The sequence below is a fragment of the Eublepharis macularius genome, chromosome 7 (genome assembly GCF_028583425.1).
Source record: "Eublepharis macularius isolate TG4126 chromosome 7, MPM_Emac_v1.0, whole genome shotgun sequence".
Classification (NCBI taxonomy): domain Eukaryota; kingdom Metazoa; phylum Chordata; class Lepidosauria; order Squamata; family Eublepharidae; genus Eublepharis; species Eublepharis macularius.
This window is the reverse complement of record NC_072796.1, coordinates 55,925,707-55,950,584: the sequence shown is the minus strand read 5'-3', so window position 1 is coordinate 55,950,584 and position 24,878 is coordinate 55,925,707. Positions and strand designations below refer to the sequence as shown.

Sequence of the window (24,878 nt, the reverse complement as noted above, 5' to 3'; positions counted from 1 at the left end):
CTCCTCTCCAGAAGTTTACACCAGATCCTCTTCTGTCTGTGCTCCAGCAGCTCCGGAGATGGGGGGGGGGGCAAAGTGGGTAGGGGGGTGCTGACTAGAGAAAAGGGAATTGAAGTGGATAGTGGGAAGCTGGTTGGCATATCCTGGGCTGAGACGTACAGGCCACCAATGTCGGGCAGTGGTTCCTTACTTGGTAGATTAGCCATGACTTCTGGTGCTGTGTTGCTTGTAGCCAAAGGTGAGTAGCACGCAGCCATGCCTGGCTGACCTACAACAGGTATACTGAATCACACATTCCTAGTTGTTTTCTGTGCCCAGGGGGTCATACCAGAACCAATGTGTTAATTAAGCTAAAAAAATGTCCAGCTAAACATTAGGAAGAACTTCCTGATGGTTAGGGTTGTTTCTCAGTGGAACGGGCTTCCTTGGGTGAGGTCTTTGAATTTTGTGAATTTTATGGGGTGTTGGACTACGTTACTGTTGGTGCCCCTTACAGTTCTGTTTCAAACTTTGCCCTCCCTGGCATTACATCTAAATCTCCAGGAATTTCCCAAGCTGGTGTTGAAAACACAATCAAGGTCCATTTACCATAACTCAGGTAAATTATTTTTAAGGAGATAAATTAGTAAAGCTACGTTACTGTGAAAAAAATGAGATTTCATGAACCTCAAGTGCTTCCCCAACCAGATTACATTTCTAGGGTAGTAATAGTAATCAGGGTAGTAATAATAATCAATGTTTTTTATGCTAACACCCTATATCTCTAGCCATTTAAGTTTTATCAGTGAGGTATGCCATGCTTAGCATGTGGGGAAAGAAATGCAAGAAGAAGGAATTGGGTCTAACTCCTTGCTTCCCTGGAGTTACTAGCTTCATTGTGCTACATTCTGTTTCCTACAGTACAATGCTTTTGGCTTTGTTTCTAAGATCACTCATGACTGTCAGAGGCAAGGATGTTGCTGTCCTGCCCTCTTCTAAAATCAAATGAGGCACAAGGCTCGGAGTAGCTGAGATGCTTAATTGCTTAACCTATGGGGGATGGCCTAGTGGGGAGATTAAAAATGCCCTCTTCTACAGGCTTTATCCATATCCAACATGAGAATAGCTGGTTGCTAAGGTCTTGAGGAAGAATTTTGGGGATTTCCTATAACTGAGATTTTAGAGGACATGTTTTTTGTTCAATGTTTTTTCAGGAGGGATGGGACAATTAAGTCTGCTCCTTGGACTGCTTAGGCCCTAACTAGGTTGGCTGGAATTGGGTGGGCTGCTTATTACAGACAGACAGACAGACAGACAGACAGACAGACAGACAGACAGACAGACAGACAGATAGATAGATAGATAGATAGATAGATAGATAGATAGATAGATAGATAGATAGATAGATAGATAGATAGATAGATACTATTTCTAGCCCGCCTTCCCCACAAGCAGGCTCAGGGCAGGTTACAGCAATATAAATAGTACAAAAATAAAGCACTAAAATACATTAAAAACCAGAATCATCAATATATATACATTCAAGATCTCAAGATGTCAGCCCCCTCCACTTTTTCCCAACTATAAGTAAGGGGGGAGAGAGGTACAAACTAATGTCATCACTGTGACTTCGCATGCAAGGGGGGAGATGGTTATACAGCGCCCCCCACCCCCCCAGCAGGAGACTGTTAGGAAGGCATTTCTAGAGAACCTAAGACTGGCCTCAACCATATGCCTGGTGGAACATCTCTGTCTTACAGGCCTGCCAAAAAGATATAAGGTCTTGGCAGGCCTGAGTGTTCTCTGACAGAGAGTTTCACCAGGCTGGGGCCAGGAAAAAAGGCCCTGGCCCTGGTCAAGGGCAACCAAGCCTCCCTGGGGCCAGGGACCACCAGTAGATGTTTACTTGCTGGTCTAAGAGCTCTCTGGGGTACATACGAGGAGAGGCAGTCCCTCAAGTATGCTAGTCCCAGTCTGTTTAGAGTTTTAAAGGTTAAAACTAAAACCTCAAACCTGCTCTGGAACTCCACGGGGAGCCAGTGCAGCTACTGCAAGATAGGAGTAACATGTGCCCATCAGGACACATGCGGCAACATTCTGGACCCACTGTAATTTCTGGGTCAAGGGAAGCCCTGTATAGAGTGAGTTACAGTAATCTAATCTGGAGGTGACTGTTAGGTTCACTGTAGTTAGGCCATAGGCTGACAGATAGGGCATGAGCTGTCTGGCCTGCCAAAGATGAAAGAATGCAGACCAGCCAACTACTGTTACCTGGCCCTCCATTAATAAGGAAGAGTTCAGCATAACTCCAAGACTCCTGACTGATGGAATGGGCACAAGTGGTGCCCCATCAAAGGCAGGAGCCAGATTCCCAAATACAGCAGGGTGGCCAAGCCACAACCAGGAAGCAATAAACATGATATTAAGTCAATATCTCTGAAGACAGTTTATCCACTAATAAATCTGTTGAAGTGACTAAGTGCTATAGAAGTGTAAACAAGTAACCAATAATCTTAAAGACAATTCCAGACTGTTTCATAAATAAAATTGCTTATAAATAGACAATAATAAATATCATACAACTAGTAATCCCATACAAAATATTTCAAAAAATATAATACAAAAATAGACTCTCTAAAGTCAGCTGCAAGAATCCATGATACATCCAGTGAGAACACTATAACAGCCCATTTAAATCTTTCTTGACTCTGCTGGAAGAAGTAGCTCCAGGAAAAATTCCAAACATCTGGTAAATACCATGCAATAACAGACTACATCAATTTTCCAATAACACTTATTCTTTCCTTTTATCTTTTGAGGTGGAGGAGTAACCATAAGAGATGAAAAGATGAACACACTAAATGCCCAACCAGGGGCTAGCTGAAACTACATGGGTTTCATCCAAAGACTTCCTCAGGCACCATACTTCCAAAGACTTCCTCAGGCACAAGCACTATACACAAAAATAGTATCACCATTAACACAAATCAGTATCTTATCCTGTGAAGCGGCATGTTACATGATGGGGAAATTGATGTAGTTTGTTATTGTACCTGATGTTTGGATTTCTTGGATTTATTAGTGGATAATCTGTCATCAGAGAAATTGACTTCAGCTGCCTAGGGTGAGCTCCCCCTCACTGGCAGTTTTCAAGACGAGGCTGGATGAATACTTGTCAGAGATGCTTTAGGCTGATCCTGCACTGGGCAGGGGGTTGGACTAGATGGTCTGTATGGCCCCTTCCAACTCTATGATTCTATGACTTAATAGCGTGTTTATTGTTTCCTGGTTGTGGCTTGGCTACCCTGCTTTTGGTTTCTTGTAACCAGGTTAGCCCCTCCCTGTGTAGCAAAATTCCCAAATCCAGCAGCCCATGGCCAAGTACAGGACCTCCATCTTTGCTGGGTTCAGTTTCAGCCGACTCTGCTTCACACATCCAGACATGGCCACTAAAGCTCTCACCAGGATATCTGGGGCAGAGTCAGGCCAGCCAGCCATCAACAAATACAACTGGGTGTCATCCGCATATTGGGTGTCATCCGCATATTGGTGACAATCTAGTCCAAAACTTCATGCCAACTGGGTGAGGGATGCATATAAAGATTGAACAACAAGGGGGATGCCGCACACCAATGGTTGGTGAGTAGATAACCTCTCCTTGAGAGCCACTCTCTGTCCCCTACCACGGAGAAAAGAGACAAGCCACTGCAAGGCAATCCCTTGAATCCCCATATCAACGAGGCAGTGGGTCAATAATTCATAGTCAATCATGTTGAATGCTGCTGAGAGATCCAAAAGAACCAGCAGCACAGACCCACCTTGATCCAGGTGCCTACATAGTTCATCTGTGAGGACGACCAGCATTGTCTCCATCCCGTGGTCTGGATGGAAGCCAGACTGGAATGGGCCCAGGATTGCCCAAACATGACCTGGAACCTGATAGGAGTCTGGGGGTGGGAGCACTGGAGACACCATCGGGTGACAGTGTGATGACATGACATCTCTTCTTAGTAAACTCAGAAGTGATATCATACCTCTCTTGAAATTGCCAGAAACTGCATGGTAAAACCACAGATTTCCCAGCAATTCCTAGAGTGGACTGATGTCACTTCCATGTTCTCTCATGGGATGCAGAAAAACGGCTAAGGCTTCCTTACCTGTCGTATTAAAGAAAACACATACATGTAGGAGATACAAAGGATCTGATAATCTCTCTATGCAAAGGAAAATTGCTGATTCGGCACCTGAAAAGTCACAGACGTCCTTATAGTACTTAAAAGCAGTACCTTTAGCACTTTTTAGACATGGGGGAACACAACTTGCTGAAAATCACCAGTTCACATATAATAAAGAAGGTATGTTTATAAACAAAACCAGATGGGAAGTCAACCTACTCCACCCACCCTAACTGTGCTATTAGTACAAATATCACCAGTTTGCAAAAATACAGACAAATATATGGAGGGCAAATGCTATCTTTGTTGTTCTGTACAAAATGGAAAGTGACCATCAATAAATTATCTGAAATATCAAATTATTTCTTGTAAAGTATACCAACTTAATTACTGATCCAATAGCTCAATTTTTTAAAAAGCCAGTCCGCTGCTTGAAGTATATTGTCTCTTCCCCGGCTCTGATACTGGAAGAATTCAGCTACGTGGGAGAAAATGCAGATAGAAATGGAGCATAGTGACATGAGGGGAAAGGCTTTAGATCCCCTTACCTCTGCATTCCATTTTTGTAAAAACAAACACACCCCAAACACACCCCTCACAAACACACCCCTCACAAACACGTAGGGGAAAAATACTGTTTCACACTTCCTTGTGTGCATGCTGTGAGAATTTTAATTCTTCTAAAATGGAAATGTTGAAAATTCCCTTCAGAAAGTACAATACCTGGATATTGCATGTCAGCTGAAGATAAAGGAAGGGTTACATAAGACACATTTTTCATACCTCTAATGGTCACATCTAGACATGGGCACGAACCGCATTATGAACTTCAAAAACCCACGAAATTGGCGATCGCGATCCGGCAGTTCGTGATTGTCCACGGCAAATGAACCAGTGTTTGGAAGAAGCCTGGTTCAGTGCGTTTGGCCACGGTTTGGGAAGCCAGACAGTCAGGCACCAGCAATCAATTCCCCTGAAAACGGAGCCGGGGGAATGCCTGAACTCTGTCTGCGCTCCTTCTGTCGCCCTGGAAACACAAATCGAAGCCCAGTTTACATTGATCGGCAGGTCTTCCTTCCAACCATGGAGCTGCAAAGCGGTTACAAGTTGGGAGAAGACACGCGGGGGAGGGAGGGGGTGTTCTGTAGCCACGGGCACTCCAATCTCATCCCTGCAAACCCTGATAGGCAGCTCTGACAGCCAAACACAGACCTCCTGCATTGCTCTATGGTGCCTCAGCTTATAAAAAGCACTGCGCTCTTAGGCTGGCTTTCACTTTCAGCAAGCAGTGGAGTGTGAGAGCTGTCGCTTGCTACTTGCTAGCCTTTGGGGAGAGACAGAGAGAGTATAATTGAGCTTGGATTTTTGTGGGAGTTTCCTGGGGGCCTCGGATTGGAGAGGGTATAACTCCAAGATCCCTATTGCAATCTTGACCAAACTTGGTTGCTGGCTGGAGGAGAGCCTGCTACATATTCCCTGTGAATATGGGCTCTCTAAGTGCAAGGGGGGCCATTTTGAGCACCACAAACCGCAAACCATGGACTGGTTCGGCAACGGGAAATGTCCGTTGCAGTTTGCAACTTAGGGATCGTCATCGGCACCAAACCACGAACTGCAGATTCGTTAAAAAATTTTGGTTCATGCCCATGTCTAGTCACATCACACATCTGGGATATAACGTAAAGTAACTCAGCAGTTGCCTGGACACAGCTGGTGTGGGTTCTCCATAGAAGACAACAGTTAAACATTTAAGAAAGCATTGATCAGATCATGCAACACTAGGGCAGGATGAAATCTGCCTATTTCTACAGAAGTTTCTGCTTAGCTTCCCCACAATACTGGCTATCCATGTCATGGAACATTCATCTTTTGTTGTTTTTCAACCTACCACTGCTAGAAACTTGAAAAGATTGCTGTGTAAACATATGCACATTATGAGCTGGCACATGCTTTTAAGTAGTTTTGCTAGTTGTTGATAAACTTATATAATAATAATAACATTCAATTTATATACTGCCTTTCAGGATGACTTAACACCCACTCAGAATGGTTTACAAACTGTCATTATTATCCCCACAACAAAACACTCTGTGAGGTGGGTGGGGCTGAGAGAGCTAGAAGCTGTGACTGACCCAAGGTCACCCAGCTGGCTTCAAGTGGAGAAGTGAGGAATCAAACCCGATTCTCCAGATTAGGGTCCCGCACTCTTAACCACTACACCAAACTGGCTACACCAACTGTATTTTGGTGTGGGATCTATATTATCAGTTTCATCTCTATATTTAACATACTAGGTTTAACGATGAAAGCTCTTGTGGCCATTTTTCAGTCAGTGTATTTATAGGGTAGTTTTGCTCAAACTTCAATAGGAAGAAACAACACAAGAATTATATACCAAAGGCTAACTGCTGGCCTGTAGATTACATTTAGTCCCAGCCATGACTTTCTCCAACACTGGCTCCAACCCACACCTGGACATAAATGTATACATTCCAAGCCTGGCAGGCACTCCTTCTAGAAGATTCACCTTCTCATTTCACAGCAACAGGGATAAGCATCGCCCACACCCAAAACACTGTGCAAGAGACTTACACATCCCTTCTCATCCAGTATTAAAACATTCACAGAAAGAAAGATGTCTCAGAATCGTTTGCTAACATTTTCTTCCATGAGGAAAAGGCTGGGCATTGCATGCTGATTTGGGAAAACATTTCTGTTTATTAAGACTTATGGTATTACGTGGAAAATACTCAAAACATCAGCAGCAAATCTTCCCTAGGGAAATCACTGGGCGTAGGAAACCAGACTTTAAAAAAAAATCCTCTGCTCTCAATTGTGGATTTTGAAATGTTCTAAGTATTACGAAATCAAAACTGATTTATTTCTCTAACAAAATGCCCACAGAGTAATAGTCAAGAGAACTTAGCAGAGCAGCAAAATTGTGTTAATCAAATCACATATCAATTAGGGTAACAGTAACGCATAAAAAAAAAAAGGATCAGATTCCCCAGAACAGATGTAAATGAAAGCATGAGTAAATTTATATCCCTCAAATCCTTAATCCCCCAGTCCTAAACAAATATCAGATTTAGAAATGTAAATAGAAACAAAAAAATTACAAACATTTCAATTATGCCAAATGTACTGCAGCTAGTCAAATTGCATGTAAGAATAAAAGAGCTAGGTGCAAAAAGCCACAACAGAATATGGTGATCATAACACTCAGAGATATTGGCAGTTTTATCAACCAGTTGAAAGCTGCTTGATACTATTCTTACTACTAGTTTTTGCTCTCATCAGGCTTGTGTATTGAACTTTTCAGTCTGATTGTATCAAGAAAAGCTGCACTTTTCCTTTGAACTTACTGAATTCTTCAGCTTTTTGTCTAGAACAGTATTAACATTTCCTGCAGATGTTCAGCTCCCTCTGTTCTTTTTCACAATTAGTAGCATTAGACTCAAGGTAGTACTTGGTATTCTTGTAACAGTTAAGGGACAAATAATATCCAAATTATTCTTTGCACTCATGTGAACAGTACTGTTCTAGGTATAGTCAATATTCTCCCAGTACTTCTGTCTTTCACACCAGAGCAATATCTGGGTTTGCATCACATAACCTCACAGTGAAACACAGAGTTGCCAACTCCAGCTTGGGAAATTCCTGGAGATTGGGGATGGTTCCTGTGGATGGGAAAATTTGGTGAGTGATTTCACCTAAAATTTATGGTATACCATTAAGTTTACCTTGTGAAGTTGCCATTTTCTCCAGGGGAACAGATCTCTGAGGTCTGGAGATCAGTAACTCTGGGAGAACTTGAGGCCCCACCTTGAGGTAGGAAACCCTAATTTACATGTGCATTATTCCCATAAAATTATTCCCATAAAATGCCTAATAATGGCTGTTTTCATACATTCTAATGTTGTACCACACTCACGAAACAAGGACATCTTTCTGGCGTGATTTCTGACATCTTCACGGCATGAACCCATTTTTGTGGCGTGGTGACATCAGAAATTACTCCAGGAAGATGTCCTCATTCTGTGAGTGTGGTGCGATGTTAGAACATGTGGAAACAACTAATGTCAGAACATGTCTTTTGTTTCAACAGTGATTCAGCTTCCCCAGTAGAATTGCCTTGCAGCAACAAGGAACATTCTCAAGTGAGTCTGAAACAGCCTTATTTAGCATTTCAATCATTATATGCAATAAGCAATATAAGATGGTGTTCTTTGAATTTATTCTGAGATGTAAAATAATTACAAATGTTCATCTACACATTTGCTTGAAGTGGTACTATTAATTTCAATAGAATTTGGTTCTTGTTAACTATGCATAGGATTATAACTCAAATGCAAGATTGTCAAATTTTAGGTTTGAATCCAAATATCTAAAAGCAGAGCACTGTCCATGGAATGGATCTTTCTTGCCTTTCTCCTGCACTTGCAATTTCCCCCTCCAAGATGCTCCTGGGTATGAAAGGGCCCTTAGGAACACCATGGGATGCAGTACACAGGACTAAAAGATTATGGGAAATCCACAGAAATCATTGTTCTCTCCTTGGGCATGCAGAAAGGTCATTTGAGGTATTCTACCCATAAACACCAGCATTACCAAGAGTCAGATTTGCTACAATTGATATAACTTTGTCTTAGAAAAGCTGCCTGCAAGGAAAAGGAAATGAAAGGAATTAACCTCTCTCATTGTTGTACTAATACTTTAATATTACTACTTTAATATTCTGGTTGGAGCTGGGGCTAAACCCTCTAAAACCAAAACACTAGCAGCTTTAAAAGGGGGGCTGCCAGAGACCTTGCTGCCACCACCTCTAACCATCCATGCCAAGGCACAGAGGAACATTCAGAACTTTGTGGAAAATAAGTTTGGCAGGCAAACATACCATTTTCAAGAACCATGACAACTCATGGACTAACCTTGGATCTCCTTTTATCATAGCCTTCCGACTTAAACTGTAAGCTGAACAGCTTTGCATCTGCACAGTAACTGTGATGGTGGAGTTTCAGTTCTTTCTGCCTTGAAGTCATTTTTTACCTTGCACAGTAGATGAAATTAGTTTCCCTTAATGGTCATGGATGGGTGGGGCAGGTAATTAAATTACAACAAGGAGATGAAAAACAATTACTCCCAGGGGACAATGCAAAAATTCACATGTGCGAAGTTCTAGAGATCTAGATAGATCAGCAGCAATTAGCAATCAAATAGAAGCAAACGCTGAATTTGAAGACTTTTATAAAATTCCCCAGTGTTTATTTTGTGTATAGCGTATTATGTGTGATCATGCTACATTTAAACAGAGCATGACAAGGCAGCAAGGACAGGGCAACATTGTATGTATGGAAACTAACCCAGAAAAGAGTAACACTGCTTGTGAGCACTGATCAATCAGCTCCCTGCACACTAGTAAGCAGGAGGAGAGCCAAATTAGTAGGGTTTTTTTAGCATCCTACATGTCTCCACTATTTTACTGTGCTTAAATAAAGACTGAACAGAAACTGTCAGTTGTGTAGTAATAAATGCTATGTAATTTTTTAAAAAGTTTTACCATTTGGTGTTAACGTTTCCAAAACAAACACCCAATCTTTTTCTTAAAGAAAAGAAATCTAAAGTCTCTGCCTAAAGTAAATGTCATATTACAAAATATGTTGGAAAATTACAGCAGTCAGGGAAAGAAGCTCAGGTACCTCAAATGTACAAATAATCAAGTCACAGCATGAAGATATGCGCATATTTATAAACAAAATACACATATTATTGGACATGGACAGTATAACCTGACATAGTTAGGACTGTTCACAATTAATCTAAACTATAATAAAATCCATATCCTGTTGGCAATACTAGTATGAAACAATTACAGATTCTATAACCATACAGCAGATGTGAGAGGTCAGCCGCACAAATGATTTCCTGTTGTTCTCAGGACAGCATAGTGATGCTCCATCATGAAACATCTTACATCTCTTGACCTTAGGCCAGCTAATGCTCTTTCTTGTTGCAAATACAGAAGGAAGAAGTTGACCTAGTAAACATTTGTCAGCCATTGCCTTGTTTTGTCAGGTACTGAATTTCATAGAAGCTATAACTTCTATAGGATAGTGCTCTGGCCCTATAAAATGTGTACAAAGCTCACCTTCTGGGTATCATCCCTCAGACTAATACAGATGCAACTCCAATTAGCTGACATATCAAACTTCTCAAAGCTTGTAAGTATAGATAATAGAGACTTTTAAATAACATCCCAGCATTACCTTTATTGCTCAAAAAACTTTGCCACAAACTAGAGATGAGAAGAACCAATACATGCCACTTCAAAATATGTTGACTAAATGTATGAAATGGATTTTTTTCCAAAATCTATTACAGGTTTCAAAATGAACAAATTGTTGGAACAGAAGAAACTCTGCACACTTGGACACTGGGAGGGGGTGCTATGTTTCCCATTACATCAGAAATAGAGTGTATTTGGCTAATGCCTCTCTTTGTTTGATCTGGAAGCTTACTCTTCCTTCATTTTATGCCCTCTTTGTCCTCTCTCTCCTGCTGGTCTTGCAAGAAGCAAGAGTGCTCTGCAGAGCTGTCCTATGCAAGCTTGCAAGCGGCACACTCATACTCCCACTCACACACATACATACTTCGACTCCCTTACTCCCATTTGCAAAATTCCCATACTCCCACTCACTTGCAGCCAGATTAGATAGTCACCTATAATAGAGAACAGCATTATTTAGATTAGGTTTCTTCTGCTTGTACAAAAATGCAAGTAAATGTAAATCTGTTGCAATATACTAGCTTGGTGAGTGTCTCACCAAACACGATTCCACATGTTCCTGACTGTGCAACTTTGCTACATTAACTAATAGATGATATCCCTAATACAAATTAGTGCATCCCCAGATATACGCATAACATTACTATGTCTGCCCACATAAAATGCTACAGGGCCTGCTGAAGCCTTGCCTCAAATTCTCTGAAGTCTGTAGCATGGTGATGGACAACTTGCTATACTAGAAGAATTTCAACATCAAAAGTGAAGCCTAGTAAAGCTTAAACATGGCCCCAGGGCATGCTGATATACTTCAAGGCCTTTGATGCAACAAGTGGGTGGCTCACATCTTTTTACTCTTTGGTGCAAATCCCAGGATACTTCTGAGGGTCTGAAACCTAACAGCACCACATGCAAATTGGGTTGCATATCTAGAAGCAGTTCATCCACTAACACACCCTTCTGAAACATCCAGGCTGAAAAGCAGGTAAAGATAAAGACAGGAAAGGGAGGGAATGATAGCATCCCAAAAATTATGAAAATGTGCTTTCTCTCTCTCTCCAAACAAAGTCTTTATTTCAAGCCGCTAGGTTTTAACCATTTTCTTCTTAGTTAAGGGAATCTAATCAGAACTTCACTGTTAATCTAATCAGAACAGCACAATACAGTCATATTTGTTCACTTTCTCACAATATTAAAATGTATATATTGCCTGTAAAAACATTATAAAACTGTATCTTGGGCTTAGATACATATGTATGAAAACACAATCTGAAAAGCAAAAGCAACAAAATTTCCTAGTTTCTCTGCAATGCCTTTAGAAGCATACACATTAATATAGGCTTCATGACTTTCTAAAAATTACGCCTACTATCCTCCTGCTGCTCATGTGTTGCAATCCACATATACAGTTTTGTTTCTGAAGCAGACAATGCCGTTGACTATGTTAAGCACTGTTGACTGACATTTACATCAATGAAGCCCAGTACAAACACAGATGGTTTCCACCAACTGATGAAATTGAACATAATAATGTGCCATCTGAGTCCACAGCCTTGCAGATTCCAAGAGGGAGAAACCAAGATAAAAAGAAATCTGATTATTCCAGATGAATAAGAGCGATCAGCTTAGAGCACAGCCTCTCTCTGTCTGGATCTCTGTCTGCTGCTTTACAAAATTGACTCACCACAGAAAATGACTCTGAGCAACAGATGCCCTCCAACCATCTGTCTGTGTAGACAAGAGAAAACTGAATTCCATGCCATTAGGGAGAAACTTGTTGAAACAAGACTTTTCTAAGTGCCCTCGCCATTGGGCCACTTTCCCAGACTAGAGGTCATTTTAAGACATAATCCAGCACATTATTTTCCTCTAGTGTTGACAACCAAGGGAACAATGTATTACAAAGGATAACTCCAGCATTAGAAACAGACTCACACTGTGCAATTGTCTGATGTTATTCAGCTCAAAATCAGACACCTTCATGACCATCACTGGAGAAAGTAATGATTATTTTGAGGAGTGTTTTTATCTGTCTATGAATAAACAACATGGGCCCCTTGACATACCGAAGCCCTAAGCACCAATTCACAGTGTGATACCCTCTTACCCTACACTCCCAAATCAGGGAAAGATTGCCCAAATCAGACATTACAGGTTTCTCTGTGGAGTACCCAGTTTACATAAGACATTGTGAGCTGTGGAGGTTCACTGCACAAACTGGAGGATATATGAATCAGACCAAAGTCATCTAAACTGACTCAACAAAAAATGAAACACTCAGAGAAACCCTTGAAAAGAAAAATGGAGCTTGCTCTCATTATTTTAGTCTCTGTTTCACTGTGAAACTGCATGCAGAAAGCCAGCATCCATCAGCTAATTGTTTACAGCCAGAGATATGCCATGTGAGCAATCCTAGCATTGGAATCTGTGTAGAAATCCCATTTTATTGGGATAGAACAATTTTAAAAATCATTTAGACTTTTGTACACAAGGTTTAAATATGACATATAAGCTTTTAAGTATTAACTAGGATGCATTTCTTAAGGATGCTGGTGGGGGGCTTCATTGTCAAAAATCATTTCCCAGCTTTTGTTGCTTCTCAGGTGATACTTCTGAAACCAAGGTTAACTCCTTACCCAATTCATTGTGGGGGGTGGGGGGAGAAAGGATTTGGTCCAACCCAGGTTCCAGTGAATGTAATTTGCCCTTCTTACCAACTGGCTAGGTACCTGTGGATCTCTAGCATCTGTACTATACTGGGTATGAAATCCAGTAACTAATTTGCCACACTGTTTTCATGTGTAAGCAAGGGCTGTGGGTGCACCCACAAAAGCAGCCATAGTATTCACAGGATGAAAGGAGCTGATGCTGCCTTGTCCAGACTTTGATCTCTCCCACCAACTACTTCTGATATCATGCCCATTAAGGTATCTGTTCCTTAGCCATTGAGGTGTTCACTAGCTTAGCAAAATGAGGCTGATTGCCAATTACTGCTATTGTGAATGGTCTCTGTACTTTTCTTGATTACATTTGAATTTTATATAATTGCATTTCAACCTGTAATTCCTGCATTGCATGACCCATTGACCTGCTGTTGGATTTGTTTTTCATACTCTCTATATAAAATGTCTGCAGAGGACTACATTACATCTGAAAGGCCAGCAAGTAAACAACATTTGTGTGGGTGCACACACACAGGTTATGCATATTAGGGTAAAACTGGAAATAATAAATAATGATTAAAGGAATGCCACACTGAGGAGGACCCAGTCATGTGTGGTCTAGGTTGCCCATTCACTAACCTTCTGCTGCTATTCTTTTCTTACATGCCACTACTGTGACTGTAGATGTCACCCTGAAATAATGGGTTACGGACCTTCATCCTGTCTGGAAAGACTTTTGTCTTTCCTAGGCTCTTCTGATTAAAATTGTTAACCCAGTGTTAAAGAAAGGGAGACAATTGAAGTGTTGCACAGAGCACATCCAAGTCTTTCTGGATCAGTATTCCACATGGAAGGACCGATCTGGTTAGATTATTATCTTCAGGCACGTTTACAGAACTTTGCCATTCATTTTGCCTTCTCCTATTTCATTCAATTCTGGGTTATCAGTTTTAATTGGAAAGGGAGATTGAGCAACCTGTCTGGTCTCGCACTTTTACTAGTAAAAAAACAGAGAAAAGAGACGCCCTTCCTGTGAAGGAAACCAAAGAGTGCTCCTTTCCTTTCTGTGTGCTTTTGCACACAATGCAAGAAATTCTGGCAGCTGATAGCAACTGTGTGGGGCAGGAGTATCTTATTCTTCGTGCAGGTTTGAGGAGAAGGGAGCCACAGGGGCTCATGTTATGCAGATTAAGGTGAAAATTGGAAATAATAAAGGATTATTACAGGATTGAGGAAGTCCACAGAAATGTGGACCAGGTTGCTGTCCATTCAGTGACCCTCTGCTGCTGCTGTCCTTTAGTTAGGTGCCACTGCAAGCCAAATGTGACTGCAAAAGTCAGCCTAAGATAATGGGTCAAAAAGCACCAGGAAATGCTTCATCTTGCTTGGAAAAAAACTTATTCATCTTTTCCAGACTCTGAATAAAGCTGGTAACCCAGTGTTAAATGAGTGGAGATAGCAGGGCTGTGCCCTGTTCCATGAGGATGCTGAAGTTTTTCCAGATCAATATTCCATGTGGCTTAGTCTGATTAAAGACTGGGCTCCCTTCATTTTCTCTACTGAGACAGTGGTTTTGGCTTCAGTTTAACTTCTTGTCTTTCATCATTCAACTCTAGGTTAATAGTTTTAGTCAGCGTGACCTGCCCAGTCTCCCACCTTTATTGGTAAAATATAAAGAAAAGAAAGAGGGTCATCTTCTCATCCTTCATTCCCTCAATGTCCCATTAACAAAACCAAAGACACCTCCCTATGGCTCCCCATCTCACTGTGGTAGACTGTTTTTAGGAAGGAAAGGAATCTTTAGTGTAGAAGGCTATGAGTGAAACATAACATTGACTAGCTTTAATTGAAGGAATGGCAGCACCCCTCCACATTTCTCTGCCAGTGCTCTATCATATTTTGGGTATAGCATGAAACAACATGATGGCTCTGTCATTAAACAGGATTGATTGAGGATCAAATGCAAAGAATCATGGTAATGTGGTCTACAGGGTTCTCTGGTAAAAAACACAGTAACTTTTGAAAAACAACAGGAGCTGAGAGACACAGGGTATTGAGTTAAGTACCAGTCACAGTTCCAGTAGGCCACGGCAGGTGACAAGAAACCTGATGCTGAAATTAAGGCCTTTAATTGTGTGCGCCTTCTGACACGCATCCTCTTTGGGGCCCATTATTGTTTACATGTATGCAGTGATTCAGGAGAAACTCATTGGGGTTTTGGACTAAGTGCAAATAGAGCATCATTCCCCCCCCCCAAAAAAAAGAACAGTGTGTGCATATGCAGCCACCTAACACTCTCCTTGATGCCTTTCCCCAAGCATTCTTTGGGTTCCGTAAATGCCAAACCCCATTGTTCTGTTGGTGCTCAAACTCAGTGTGTCAATGATTTGGAGAGAGGACTGTGTTCTATATGATTTTGGTGTCATTAGATACAAAAACAGCTTCCCTAGAGCCTCATTTCCCCAAACCTCCCTTGAAAAGAACAATGTGCATATAAACATTTCACGTGAAATAATTCCATCAGTAGAGCGACCAAGTCCAAAACTTTTGTCATTGGAAGAAATCTTCAGAATCCTTTATTGTTATATGGATGCTACCAGACTTGTAGTGTAACCAGGAGGTACCTAATTGACTTATGGACAAAAATCCTGCCTAATCTAATAGTACCAATGCACTGGGGCATCTGACATTCTGGCACTTCTTCGATTGCTATGATGACACAACTATGGATGCTCATTCAGAAATTAATGAAAATCTTAACTGAAATACCTTTATTTATGAATATATTTAATCCAAATTGATAAATTAATGAAAGTCAGTAAGATTCCAAAATTTTTATGTCTGCCAACATCTAGCTGTCTGATTTAAAGCTTCCAGACAACAAAGTAGGGTGAAATAGACTCAGCAGTAACTGAAGTGGACATCACAAACTAGCAGAGTGTTACACAAACTTTCCCACTGAAGAGGATTACACTAATAGTTCTGTCTTTTCAAAATGTTTTCCCCAATTACATTATGGGCACTTTGGCTTAGGAAGGGTTTTGAATGTAGTTAAGGAATGGCAGGTGTTGGTTTGAATATTTCAAGGGCAAATGTTTTGTTTGTATTCCCTGAAGGGGATAGAAGCAAACAGCATCCACTGAGATCGGTGCAAACTGAAATACGAACTAAAGTTCGTGACAAACCGGGCCGGTTCATGGTTCGCGAACCAGTAGTTCATCAGAGCCCATTTCTGACAAACTGTCACCAACTTTAGGCTGGTTTGTTTGGTTCATTTTTTGGTTTGTCTCTGCAGACAGCCTGACATTGATCAATCAGTTTCCTAGGCAACAGGGGATGGACTTCCTGTGGACCTTCTGCTGACCCAGAAGCGTCCTTCTATTGGCCCGGAAGTGACCTTCTGCTGACCTAGAAGTGATGATTTGCTGACCTGGATGTGACGTTTTCACGAACCAAACAAACCAGTTCACAAACCGGGGCAGATTTGTGAAAGTTCATGGTTCGTGGTTTGTGAAATGTGATGAACCACGAATTGCATGGTTTGGTTTTTTTCTGTTTGTGCCCATCTCTACTCCTGACTGCTTGCAGTATTTCTACCACTGACAACCTACCTTACCCACTGTACACAATTACACAATGCCAGAAATAAACAACAATAAACTGTTTTCACAAGAGCATCCAGAGACATCTAACAACCAGTTCACTAATATTTGTGAAACATGGTGGACTAAAAAAATGTCGAGTATAATATGTTTTCAAATTATATTATACACACACACACATACACAACTAGAACAACTGGACAACTGGAAACTGCATTTGCCATCCTTCCTCATTGTGGGCTGTTATTTGATTCCTATTTGGAAGTTAATAAGGCTTCTTTTGCAGAAAACCTCCTTATCCCATCCTGTAGTTCTAGCATTATTCCCTATGAGGGAGTTGGGGGGTGAGAGCTCTTTTTCAGCCAAATGACACCAAAATTGCAGTCCTGTCCACAAAAGAACCCCCACATTTCAAGTAAATTGTATCAAGGAGTCAAATTCTACAAGTTCCTGAACAAGGTGCCCCTAGCCATCATATATGCAAAGAAAAAAGTGCACTGCCCCCACAAAGGAGGACAAGAAGAAGGAGGAGTGGATCAGAACCAAAGCTCTGGCCCTGTGCCTTGCTTGTGCCAGCTGGGAGCTGCCTTCCTGGGCCATTGCATGGGTAATTCAGAGAAACAAAGAAAAACAAGACATTTTCTGCTGCTGCTGGTAAGTATCTAAACACAAAACTACAGATTTGGGGGGGGGGGGAGGGTGTTTTTCCTAATGCCCAAGAATCCTGGATTTGTGTAACCATTATGGAAAATAGCAGTAACAATATGAAACATTAATTCTCGCATATATTTTCAGCCTGGAGATTCTGGATTGCTCACTCCTAGTCAATGAGGATTTGAACCCAAGTTTCTCCACTCCCAGTCCAACACTTTCAAGGTACTCTGAGTATAAAACTTGCATACAATAGATGTCAGTCTACATTTACTGGCATGAATAACAGGAGTATGCATTTTATTGTACCATAGATACGTAATGGAAAAATTATCAGTGAATTGACAGGCAGGCATAATTATCTCAGCAGCACTTCTCAGATCAAGTAATCATAGATACAAGTTTTTCTTCCATACATCTGGAAAGCTTACTGAACTCCACCAGTGCAGCCTTTGGTGGTTGCTGCACTGCAGTTTGACTGCAGCCATAAATTCACAGAAAGTTTTTTTCTAAAATTATAATTAGACAGGAACTATTTCATTAGAAACATGACTGCAGATCTCCATTTTAGCCTCATAAATTAAACTAGACAACTTGACAAATGGCTTAATTGGACCACTGCAATTAAGATTAGGAAAATCTTTCATGGAAGAGCTTAATTGAATGCATGCTAGTCACTGGATCTCAGAATCTTTTAGCAAAACAACTATCACCTTGTTCTGACAGAGAGAAGGGAAAAAATTATTTATCTCTGTGGAATCTGCCCTTTACAAATGATAGTGTTCAAAAGCAAGAGGAATGGCTAAAGAAAAATCAAAAACATTTTTATTGATAGTATATATAACAGTTACAATACTTTTTCAAAAAAATTCATGACATCTTTCCATTATTTCTGTATCAAATGCACAATATTCTTTACTCGAGTAAAAGAGATGAACTGTATGAAGCCATTAGGCAAATTCCAGTAGCCCACTGATGATAGCCCAATACATAGTGAATAAGCTTATCATATACAACTTTAATCACACTGACAAGTGCTACTTGCACAACATGAACATGCTATTATAGAGGGACTCAACATGTGGTGGAAGATTCAAACAACTGGGCTAGTATGTGATAATAATGTTCACAGCATGGAAAATATGGTTACATTATCTAACCCATTCATTACTACCCAAGGCAAATCATTACAGTGTTTTTAAAAAGCATTATAAGCCACTCTCTGTAGCAATAAACACAGATGGTAGATGGAGAAATGCACTGTAGAAAACAGCACACATTAATTTTTGTGAAAAGAGGCTGATGCATTCTGAAAGTAAAAAAGCATACATTTTACCATTTCCATGGCCTCCATTTCTTTTAAGTTTCAGTGTACAAATTTGTGATATTTTTATATAACATCACAAAATCCGGACTACAAATTAAAAGAGTTTGTACTCACCAGGTGTGAAATTGTACTGTGCAGAAAATCCCAGAGATTCAAGTTCACCATCAGCAAAAAATTTAATCCACAGGAATCTGCCACTGGATTTTATTTTTGGTGGATTTTGTTCTCCACAGAAACGACCAATGATTGGGGAAAATCCAAAAGGTCCATCCCGCACTTCAATATGATCAAATTTACATTCCCAGGAAGGCTCTATAGAATATTTTTCATCGAAATGTAATTCAATACATTGTCTTGGGGCAGCTGGAGATTAAAATAAAACCACTAGTTAGTTTTCACTCTAAATTTATTTTCTTTCAAATGTATCATTCATTTCCCAACTACCCTACACAACTGTAATGGATAAGCAGCTTCTTTCCTTGCCTCCACTCAACAGGGCCTAAACTCTTCAAAGAGTTGAGAAAGGTAAACTACTGCAAACCGTTGTTTTGATTCCCAGTGCCCGGAACCTAGACGAGCCTTTTCTTTAACCCAGACAAAGCCACCAGATAATGAGGTCTAACTCAAAGATAAAGGACTACTGCTTAAAAATATATAAATCTTTATTAATTAACACTTAAACAAGGTAGTTAAAAACCAGCACTGTCTCAGCAGATCTATAAGCAGTAAAACAAGAAAGCTATCTGTTCTAACTAATACAGTTGGTACCTGGAGCTCAGCTGGAGCTCATGCAGAGGCAGATAATGGGAAACCCTTTCCAAACCCCTCCACAGAGAAAGAGAAAATATGTCTCAAAATCACTGTCTAAGCCCAGCTTCAGAATGTAAATGACTGATGTACCAAAGATTTAATTTCTGGCTCAGCTCTCTCTTTTTCTTCTACTTTGCAAAGTCTGCCTTTTTAAAAAGTTGAACATTCATGCATTCATCCATTAATTTGTTGGTTTATGGATTTAAAAGGAAACATTTTTACATGTATAAAGTCCAGAGCCCAGGTGGATTGAGGACCAGGCACCCGGCACCAACCACCATTCTGCTGCAACAGTGCAGATTCTCCCACCTGCCCACAAACTCAACCAGAAAGTAATGGTATGTGGTTAAGATGCTTCTGGCCTCAGCCCAGTTCATGAAGTTTATTAATTATCTAAGTTTTCCCTGAAGCTGAGCCCTGCATCTCAAGAGATCCAGATGGTTACAAATTCCAATGGATGATATAAATACAGCACATGCATTGGGAATGTTGCTGCGGGAACAAGCTGCACATTAAATAAACATAGTACTTTAACCCCACCCCCAGAGTTGATTGTTCAGTTACTTTTCCTACTAGATTAATAGTGCAATCCCATGTAGAATTATTCCAGAAACAAGTGAAGAAACTCTGCATTGGATTGCACAGTTAACCTCTTATATTCTTCATCTCTTCCTATTGGAATGTTTAAACTGAAGACATTCACCTCATGGTCCATCTTTTGGATTAACAAAATAGATTGAGCTGCAGCAAAGCATTATGTGATGGTTCAAAGGATTATTTAAGAGCTTTCTATGTCCTTTGCCAAGGACTGGGGTCACATGACAAATTAAAAGCAAGAAACAGCTAGACTTAAATCCCCTATTTTAGAAAACATTATCTCTTCAATCCATAATCAAAGATATGTTGCCAGAAAAATGTCTAGTCCAACAAAATTGATAAAGCAAAATTTTATTTATTTTCCAGACATTTTGAGCTAAACATAATTTTATTTCAAATGCAAAGTGTGAGATTCAGCACAGTTTAGTAAATAAAAAGAATTAATATGTATTGGGAGATATACATAAATACAGAATGAAAAGTTTGATTGATTTTGCCCACATTTCCACTGTAGATCCAAATTAAATATGCTTCTTTAAAACACTACTGTATAATGCCTGGAATTTCTTTCTAATTATATAGAATCTTCTTATCCACAACACAGTATTGGTTGGTGGGGGATTCAGCTCAAGGCTAGAAGCATTTTGATTTAAGGCATAGACCAAACTAACATACTATTGATTTTGAACAAATTCAGTCATGGCTATTAGCACTAGGGATCAGGGGTGTACACTGAGAAAAATTTGTTATAATTTCTGTGTTTTTCCTGTGACTGCTCATTTCTGGGAAGGATATTACCAGTTTGGGAGTGAAATCCATGGTCCCGCCCCCCTTGGGACCATTATTTTCAATAGGGTCTGGGGCAGATGTTTATGAAGATGATGGCACCATATTTGCACAGAACACAATCCTCCCTCTAATCTAAGACCTCCTAAGTAGGGTTGCCAACCTGTAAAAACAACTGAACTCCAGACAACAGAGATCCATTCTCCTGCAGAAAATGGCTTCTTTGAATGATGGAGTCTATGGCCCCTCCATTGAGGCTCCTCCCAACACCCTGCCTTCCCAGGCTTCTCCCTCAAAATCTCGAGGAATTTCCCAGTTCAGAGTTGGCAACACTAGTCCTAAATTTCAGGCAGATTGAACAAATGAGTTTGATTTTGCAGACCCCCAAAGCAGAGCCTCCTCTGAGCAGCCACTCTTCTCTCTACTGTTTTCTAAAATGATGGCAGCCTAGCAGGAGATCTCCAGATGGGCACTGGAATTTTTCTATTATGCCCTAAGGGGGTCTTGGAGGGGGGTGGAGTAATTATTTCTCAACCAAATGTCACCAAAATTACAGCAGAGCTTCTTCTGCCTGTCCACCAAAGAACTCCCAAATTTCAAGAAAATTGGACAAAGTGTTTGAGTTCTGAACAAGCCCAAGCTTTCTATTTTCAAAGGGAAATAAACTCTCCACCCCACAAAGGGAGGGGAGGAGGAAAGCAGCTCTCTGCAGTTTGAAATTAGCTGGGGTTGGCTGGGAGTACTCTGTGCTCCTCCATTACAATGATCTGATTAGAAGGGAGAAATGCCATTGGCTGGTAAGGATCAGAATTTGAAAAAAAAACAGATGGGAGGTGATATGTTATTCCTAAGCATCTCAGATTTGTGTTACCTTTCTTAAAGGGTGGAGGTGGAGGTTGGGGTTGGGGGTTGGGCCGTTTAAAGGGCCCTGCCACTTGCAAGCAGCAGGTCCCTTTAAACTATCAGCTGTTAGTCAGCAGGGGGAGGTCCCCCCTGCCTGCCAGCTGATAGTTTAAAGGGAGCTGTTGCTTGCAAGTGGCAGGAAAAGTTTAAGTGGCCCTTTCCCCCAGGGAAAGGTCCATTTAAATTGGCCCTTTAATACGAACCAAACGAACTAGTAGTCCAGTAGACTAGTACTGGACTAGTAGTCCAATAGAACCCTGGTTCGCAAACCTCAAACTGGCCTGGTTCGTGGGTTTTTTTGGTTCGTATTTAGGTTAGTGCCCATCTCTACTGGTAACTCATGTTACCCAAATCAATTCCTCTGCCCAGTCTGCCATGGTAAGAGCACCCCCTTTTTCACACCTGTACAGATTAAGCAGAAGTCATTGGGGCAATTCATTCATTCATTCCCCAGTGGATTTTATATATATATACCAGTGGAGACCCAAGGTGGCTTACATAATTCTCCTCCTCTCCATTCTATCCCCACAGTAATGGTAACCATGTTTGTCTGTAGCAGTAGAAAAGAGTCCAGTAACACCTATAAGGCTAACAAAATTTGTGGTGGGGTATGAGCTTTCATGAGTCAGAGCTCAGTTCTTCAGATACCTGCCTTGTGAGGTAGGTTAGACTGAAAGTGTGTGAATGGCCTAAGGCCACCCAGCAAGCAGAGTTGGAATTCAAATCTGAGTCTCCATCCTAGTCCAACACTCTAACAACAACATAAAACTGGTGTAAAACCAAAGTTTCATCAGCATTCATACTCAAACAGAACTGCCAGGGATTCAGATTTCAGAATCAGTAGATTTTTGGTCTACATGGCAATAGAGGAAATGTGCCTCCTTTAGAGGTACTAGAAAGGTTTCTGTGGTGACTCTGTACTCTGCTATGCAGAGTTAGTAGAAAATAGGCTGAGGGTTGTCAACTCCAGGTTGGAAAATTCCTGGAGATTTAGGGGTGGATCCTGAGGGAGGTGGATTTGGGGAGGGAGGAGCTCAGTGGGGTATAATGCCATAGACTGCAACCTTCAAAGTAGCAATTTTCTCCAGAGCAACTGATTTATGTTGTCTGGAGATCAATTGTAATTCTGGGAGATCACCCAGGAGGTTGGTAACCCTGTCCTACTGATACCAATGAAAAGTGACTCCTCCTTTAACGAATGGAAGAGCTGTTGTAGTATACAAAGAGCTTTGTCAAGGCTAAGGAGGAGAGAAGGCCATGGTATATCATTAATCAGGTATTTTATGTGCCTTTGATATAAAGCAGGTATTTGAGCTGGAAGAAACTTCGGATGTATTTTGTATGCCCCCCCCCCAACGTTCTAATCCATTGGATTTTTCCCTGGGCCCATTAAACTGGCTCCAACCACAAATCGGTTATTTTTATAGACTCAAGTTGGTAACTGCGGCTGAAAACTGAAGCTAGCCGGGTTTCCCCCCCTTGCCTTTAGCAGCAAATGTCCAACTCTTCCTGGTTAGTCTGTCATCAGTTGCTGCAGTTGGCTATTGCAGTCCATACCTCTTCTTGTAATATAATCCTGCACATCCGCTAACAACTCCAGGGGCCACATAACACTCAATTATTAATGTACCCTGTTGGCATGCTCCCATATTCCCACTGTAATTTGTTTTCATTTCTTCCACCTGTTTAGAGCTAGCAAATACAGGAGAAAAGATTCACAAGTGGCTGGGCCTTATAGAAATGATCATAGTGGCAGATTACTGGCACAGGGTAGAGTTGCTGGCTCTGAAGAGATCTTATTAAAGTCCAAGGATTCCACCCCATCCCCGTAGCAAAAATCAGCACCAAAGCTGCAAGGAAGTTGCCATGCAATTCAAATGCAGCTGTCCTGCAATGAGCTTCTACTACTTGAACTCCTAACTCTCTTTTTAATTTAGGTTCTAATTACCTTTCTTCAAAGACTCCTAATAACATGGGAAAGACTGCTTAATGCTTACATGTCTTGTCATCTTTTTCATCTAATTATCTTACACAAGTGCTGTCTTGAGGTTTTACATCTGCTTAAAAAGGCTCTGGGTTCTAACTAGAAGCAGAGCAACAGTTGCAGTGAAATAACATCATACAATTAAGGCTTTAATTCTTACCAGCCTATAATTTCATGTAGCTGACAGCTGAACCTAAAAAAAAAAATCTGTTTCCATTTAAAATAGTGTCTGGAAATGAAAGATTGATCTAAACATCTCCCTGTCATAAATATGAGCTGCTTCTCTACTAATGGCTTGGAAGAAGCTTCAATATCTTCAGTTGCTCAGCAATAGAACAGGGGAAGCCAGGGTCATTTTTCTTTTTTAAAAAAAAGATTCCGTGCTGGCTTTGAAGGGTGCCTTATGAATACAAGGAATTTTGAATGGAATTAGCGAATGTTATTACTCAACCAGATAATTATATAGATGTGCTTGGGAACAGCAAAATACCAATGTTCTTCAACACAGATATAGTTATGATCGAAGAAGAAAAATGCCATTTTCTTTATAAAAATGAAGATGGCCTTCAAGAGAATTGCCCCTGCTAATTTGGCACTGCTTAAAATAAATCAGGCCAGCCCCTATTAGGGAAGCAGCCAAAATGGAAGATTTAATTCACATCTATGTTGCAGGGAATTTACAGCAATGCCTTTTTATGTCTAACAAATAAGAATGTTACTATATACAAGAGACCCAACATCCACCAAATATAAAAATAATGAGACCTGCGTTTTGGACTAAAAAGAACCACTGCAGCCATTATATACGTGAAAATATCAATCAGAAAAGCACAGCTGAGTCTGAACTTGGTAACAAACCTGAGTTTCCTGCCACACAATTTGTTTAAAAAAAACTATATCTAACAATAATTTGTATTTTTAGCTCAATCAGTCACAGAGAACGTTAAGTTTGTGCCCTGTTCTTATATAAGCAAAGGAAAGGGAGAAAAATTCAGCATTCACTATAGACTTTTGGCATAGTGTTGATATTAAGAAGTAAACAGTATAGCTTGCAAGCTCCTGCGTTATATGTATATGCCAATTTGGGATAATTATCCATACAGTAAAAACTCAACATG

At 40.6% G+C, this 24,878-nt stretch overlaps 1 protein-coding gene across 2 annotated transcripts in view; it reads right to left on the bottom strand.

Annotated features, from left to right (window-relative positions):
• Positions 1 to 24,878, bottom strand: part of NETO1 (neuropilin and tolloid like 1) — a 140,213-nt gene that overhangs the window by 99,462 nt on the left and 15,873 nt on the right. For both annotated transcript variants that reach the window (XM_054985486.1, XM_054985487.1), the window contains exon 4: positions 18,795 to 19,043. In XM_054985486.1, the coding sequence (XP_054841461.1) occupies positions 18,795 to 19,043 (249 nt within the window). The remainder of the gene's footprint in view (positions 1 to 18,794; positions 19,044 to 24,878) is intronic.